We start from the raw sequence: 6,616 nt of genomic DNA, 5'->3' as shown, positions 1-6,616 counted from the left end.
ATGGGTAAGAATTCACATATCTGCTATAGTTTTATTTCTGTCTCATAAAATGATAAGGTTTTAATATGGTTTACTTTCACTGATCTCACAGAAATCTGAAAATGATCTTAACAGTTAGAAGGCAGCTGCATGAATTATTAAGAACTCGTAAACATATTTATCCTTTACTAACATTTTCATTGGCAGATATTTTATTTAATATTTATTACATATTGTATTAGTTTTAAAAAGAAAATTCTTATAATGAGCATATAATAAAACATAATAATTATATGATCTTTATACTTTCTCAATTTACCCTGAATGCAATATGCTTTGTATTTGAAATGTATTAAAAATACCATGAAATACAATTTGGATTGCCTTGTTTAAACATGAATATTAACTTGTTTTCTTTCTTTTGACTAGTATGTCTTCATGACATGTTTTCACATTTTGGGAAATTTGTGACAAATATTGTCATTTGTTCATAGAATGAAACAAAAATGATAATTTTACTTTGAACACGTACCTATAAAATTGAGAAAAACTGAAAATAGTTTTGCCGTGGTCTCATTTATATTTTCTGTGGCTATATAGCTTTATCACTACTAACCCTTTTTACATCTTAACACATATAATAAAAGCCTAAAATGAAAATAATGTTGATTCTTAAAGTAATTGTCAGAGTAATGAAATAGGAAGCTCTACAGAGAGGCATTAATGTTTATGCATTGGGCACTCAGACATTTCGCTAAAATACAGAGAATGATGATGATGAATGAGAATACACACAACATTGCTTATAAACATGTGTACTTCCTGGAAATTGAACCCACACATATGTTTCTGGTAATAACATGAAACGTTTAAGCAGGTTTAAATTATTTTAATGATTTATTTAATTACTGTTACTGAACTATAAATCAAGTCAGTCAGAGATTAAGTGCATACTGAGTGAATCTTAAACCACTGTATACTTTAAACCGAATTGAATGTTGATAAAATACTCTTTGTGATTAAGGTTTGTGTTTCAGTGTAGTATTGAGGTGTTTTGTCTATTTGGCAGTGGGCACAACTTTGGGACTTCAAAATCAGACTGAACTCCAGACATATTATTACACAGAGCCGAGGGACCAAACAGCTAATATCGTCAGCGTATGTCTAATGATGGTCATCTTTGTCACGGGTGTGATTGGAAACGGGCTTGTCATCTTTGTGATCGGCTACAAAATGAAGACAACAGTCAACTCCATCTGGTTTCTCAACTTGGCGATTACAGACTTCATTTTTATTCCAATTTTGGTTTACATTATTGTTGTTATCTTTGACAGTAAAGTTAGTGAAAACATTCTCCTGTATGAATGTGGTTATTTTATTTTTGTGCTAAATATGTTTGCGAGTGCTTTCTTTCTGACAGTCATCAGTCTGGATCGATGTATGTGCACATGGTGTGTCGTGTGGGCTCAGAATAAACGGACTCTAGTCAAAGCCAGAATCATCTGTGTGTTTGTGTGGCTTTTAGCCATCTGCTGTAGCATCCCGTTTGCCGTTTCTATCTTTCAACCTAGATTTTTTACACAAATTTACACTAATTACACGTCTCTGTCCATATACATGTTTACGGTGGGCTTTCTTATTCCCTTTTTGATCATTACATCTTCATATATTGCTATTGGTGTACGGATAAGACGCTTTCCAAGAAGAAATCAGCTTCGGATATTCCGGGTAATATTTGTGATTTTGGCCTTTTTCATAAGCTGGTTTCCTTTCCATTTTCAACAGTTGTTTATTGATTTTGCTCATTATAATGACTGGGATAGTAGAGTTCTTCATATATTTTATGAAGCATCTGTTTTTATAATCGGTCTTGTTTTCCTAAGCAGCAGTCTGAACCCCATTCTCTATGTATTCATGTGTGACGAGTATAAGAAGAAACTGAAAACGTCTCTGCTGTTGGTGTTTGAGGGGGCTTTTACTGAGGATCATCTGGGTTTACATTAAATCTCCCACCTCTTACAGTATAGTCACCAGATACAGAGTAAATAGACAAACAAAAGAACTGTCTGGACTTTCTCATCTCCATACTGGTAAATAAGTCAATGTCAGAGGTGATGAATCAATCTACAAATCTCTTGGGTTCTAGTTAAATGTGTTATTTTGACCTACTCATCTTGTGTTACTACACAAACTTGTAATGCTGTTGGAAATGTTATTTTTGTTATTGTCTTTTAAATCGCCCTCATATGAAATTGATTTTAAACAATTGTGTATGACTTCTCTAAATATAAAGACCATTGTATACCCTAGCATAATGTTTCCTTATTTAAAAAAACAATCCGTCAATTGTAAGGCAAAAATAGCTATTGCAAAAATCAGGTATTATGATATCATAAATCTTTTTTATATAATCTTAAAGCATTGACAATCCCTTTAATTTAAATGCACACATCACATCAGGTTCAACATACTATGGATAGCAGTAATGCCCGATGGATTCAACAGGCAAAATGGGCGATTTCGTATTCTGATTTTGCCATTTACCGTGGATAAATAGATACAGAATGACAGGCATTGATAAATAACATTGTTTAGAGTTCTGCCGTTACAAGCCATGGAAACCATTTCCTTGACATATTCAAAGAAGCACTAGTTGTTCATGCAGATACATTGTTGTTGGCTTTGTCTGCATCCACCTAAAGACACAGAAAAAGCATTAACACAAAAAAATTGGGTAATAATTATTATTTATGCTACAGTATTATGCTTGCGTCTTGTACTGTAGCAAATTCTTTAATGTGTTCAAAATGAAAAGATTATAACATGGATTATTTAAATTTTAACATGGTAAATTGTTTAGTTATTCGTAAGGACAAGCTTTGTTTTATTTTTCTGCATTTTTGCTAAAATGATCATAACATTCAGTACAAAAATCAGCTGCATGAATTTATTCAGAACTCATAAACATAATTATTTTGTACTAACATTTGCATTGGCGTCTATTGACATATTCTATTGATTTTCAAATAAAACTTCTTGTAAGGTATTATATTTTTCTCTAATTTTTGTATTAATAACATCAAACTCTCATAATTTTGTAATTGTGTTATATGTCCAGTGCACCTAGTCCCCAGTCACTCAACAGGCGTCCCTTTACACTTCAAAATGTGCTCAGCATTAGAGTTCCTTCTGCTGATGTGAACACAACCAGCAAAATGCCATATGAAAAATCTTGTCCTCGGTGACCAGCCTTAGCTCCTAGATTTTTTTGAGTTCCTATATGGCTGTTTAATTATTTGTGCATTTTCCTAAATGCAAGATCCTCTATAAGCAATATCAAGTTGAAATTAGATCAACATGAAAGAGCTTGTTTAAAGCTTGCCTTTGTGTGGCTTGTGGATAATGTCACGTGTAATGTAAAACGTGCCATATGCAAAGACGTTTACTTACACACCACCTATTTAATTTCAACTGGCCAATCCACATATGGATTTTATAAATCAATTCATCAAACAGTTTAAATGATTTATCTTCTTTTACTAAATTTATATATAAAGAAATAAATTTCTAAATGAAACTGATTGAATAACAGTAAATTAGGGTAAAGTGTTGTGCTAACTTGTAAAATAACCATTTAAGTGATAAACTATGCTATCCGTCAGCATGTCTAACAACATTTTAACACATGTTACGGAAACAATAATTGTAATAATAATTGTAACAGGTTTGGAGAGCTAAAGTGAGCACACAAGTCAAGTTAGGTGTGGATCCAAATGCAGAAACCCAGAGTACAGATTCAGGTGGAAAAGTATTAATCTTTATTTTAAACAAACATTGCAAAACTCAAAAAATCCAAAAGATAAGTAAATCGCAACTTTCAAAATCCAGTCAGTGATCCAATGCAATCACATAAAAATCCATCAGCTAAGGTCACATGTTACAAAAAGTAATCCCCCAAATTTCCTAAAGTTAAATTTGAAACAGGTTGACCAGTACTCGGTCATTTCATGTCAAACACTGAGCAAAAAACTGAGGTAAAGAGCAGCTTGAATACAAACTAATGTAACAAAGCACTGGTGAAAGCACTGCCGTCATCACAGAAACAAAAAACTATCCAGAAGACCAAGGGGGCCTCTGGTGGTCAGAACAAGTCTATAAGCCTTACAAAATCCATCTGGTTTCTCAACTTGCCAATTTTACACCTCATTTTATGCCGATCTTGGTTTACAGCATTCTTGATATATTTTAACAATGTGGTTTGTCTCAATGATCTTCTGTATAAATGTGGTTATTTAGTTTGTGTACTAAATATGTTTGCAAGCATTTCTTTCTGTGTGGATTTTATCCATCTGCTGCAGCCCCCTTTATGTCATTGATCTCTATAGACATGATCCTAAAGATGCATAGAAGAAAGCTTTATCATTGCCTGCATGTCTATACACACATGCAGGTTTATTGTGTGATTTCTTGTTCCCTTCTTGGTGATTGCAGCTTCATGTATAGCTATTGGTGTGCGGTTTGAACGCCTCAGAAGAGGAAACCAGCTTTGATCTTTCCGAGTCATTAAATTTGTGATTCTCTATTATGTGCTGGTTTCCTTGCGATGTTTTACATTTCTGTTACATGGCACATTTAAGAATCATTGGAGTGCCAGTGTGCAGAAGGAATTGAGACTGTAAGCCCTTTCGAAACCTATTTGTTTTTTCTAAACAGTTGTCTGAACCCCATTCTTTATGTGTTCATGTGTGATGAGTATAAAACCAAACTCAAAAGATCTCTGCTGCTGGTGCTCGAGGGGGCTTTTACTGAGGATCATCTGGGTTTCCAATCAACTCCATCTGCTCACACCTCATAAAGTCACCAGGAACCAAACAGTCAGACAAGTGACACAACAATATCCTTCTTATTTCTATTGATCAGGGTTATGTCAGGTTGGTTGAGTATCTAAACAAAGTATGAATTAGAAGTTAGAGAAGAATCTGTATTTTTATTAGAATTCTGTTAGTGTATCTTTGTTGTCTTCATCATACTCTAATTGAGGAAATTGTTTATTTTGTGTTTAAAACCTTTTGCCTGCGACTTATATCACAGCAAAGGTCATCGTGAATCAAATTTTTTCCTTAAGATTATGAAACTATTTGAAATTAAAAAAATAAGGGAAATAAAGAGATCTAATCTAAAGTTACATGGGTTACTTTAAATTTATTGTGTATTTCATAAAGCCACATCTCTCTCGAGAGATCTTCTATTTTCCAGAATGTGTTCCAGGTAACAAATTAATAATGTTTCAAGTCAATAAAGTAAATAAAAGTGGCTTCAGTAAAGGTAATATTAGTTTGTGTAAAGCCTATTCAAATAACATATTGTATCTTTGTTGATATCTGATTATCTAAGTATACATGATACCTTAAAAAGTTGCTTTTTCCACCTTGATCTTCTTCCATTATTATAAAAAACAACCAATTAATAGGCTACCGTGAATATTTATTTTGTACTTATATTGTTATTTTATATGACACATGACATCTCTGCATTGCTCTGTTGAAAATAAATTGTATGACTGAACTGTTTGTAAAACATCCTTCCCAGTAAAAGTGATAGTTTGGCTCTTCTGAAAGCTGATTAAACAATAGTTCGGTTTTGACCATCGAAATGTATTTGCAAAATGTTTTTGTATCTCCACACCTCTAATTTCACCTTTTAAGGGAAACTATCAGTAACTGCAGACTCAGAGACATCCTTGAGCCTTGTATAAGTGACCTCACGATTATTTCAAATTTATTTCCTTTTACAAGTGACTTCACGGTTTAATTCATGACCATTGTGACACTGCAAAATTAGTTTGCAAGTGTATTTTTTCAGACAGTTATCAGTCTGGATGATGTACACATGGGTGGTGGTCTGGGCTCAAAATAAACAGACTCTAGACAAAGCTAGAGACATCTATATGTTTGTGGGGACTTCCTCAATAGGTTACAGCATCCCTTTTGTGACCAATTTCCGAAACAAGAAACTAGATCTAAACGAAAATACAGATTATCAGTGGACGTTCTCCACACTCTCTGCGTCAAAAGTCTCAAAAAGTAGAACAATCAAGTGTTATGTGTTTTTGCATCACTCACCAAAACAGTTGTAGTAATCTAGTAGGAAAATAACCTGTTTGGTAATACAGTATTAAATGAATCGATGTAATATTAAATAACATATATCAGAATATCAGGCATGCAATATTGAATTTTTATTCATAGTTTACTCACCCTGAGGTTGTTTTCCGAACCTGTGTATTTTTTTCCGGCTGAACAGAAAGGAAGATATTTGGAAGGATGTGAGCAACCAAACCGTTGTTCCAGGTACATAAATATGGTATGTATTGCGTAACACCCCAAACCAGTTGTGCACTTTTCCTGGACATGAAGGGGAACGTGTGGCCAAATATTGCATCACTGTCTGTCAACTAATCAAAAACATATACCTATGGGCTTTGTTTTAGTTCTTGGTGGTTGGCCATGTACTGTGTGGGGACTATTTCGATTATCACAAAGCAGGAACAACATGGGAAAGTTAACATAAATAAATTCTATGTAGTCATGGTCGGTTTGCAAATAAGCATCACAGTGGCCTCTCGTTTCACATCTTC

At 33.7% G+C, this 6,616-nt stretch overlaps 1 protein-coding gene across 1 annotated transcript; it reads left to right on the top strand.

The window, feature by feature from the left end:
• LOC130428187 (C3a anaphylatoxin chemotactic receptor-like) lies at window positions 1–1,983 on the top strand. The gene is made up of 2 exons (XM_056756046.1): window positions 1–4; window positions 1,049–1,983. Exons 1-2 carry the CDS (start codon window positions 1–3, stop codon window positions 1,981–1,983), a joined length of 939 nt encoding a protein of 312 aa, XP_056612024.1.
• The last annotated feature ends 4,633 nt before the right edge of the window (window positions 1,984–6,616 follow it).

Source organism: Triplophysa dalaica, chromosome 9 (assembly GCF_015846415.1).
Source record: "Triplophysa dalaica isolate WHDGS20190420 chromosome 9, ASM1584641v1, whole genome shotgun sequence".
NCBI lineage: Eukaryota > Metazoa > Chordata > Actinopteri > Cypriniformes > Nemacheilidae > Triplophysa > Triplophysa dalaica.
This window is presented reverse-complemented; position numbering and strand designations above follow the sequence as displayed.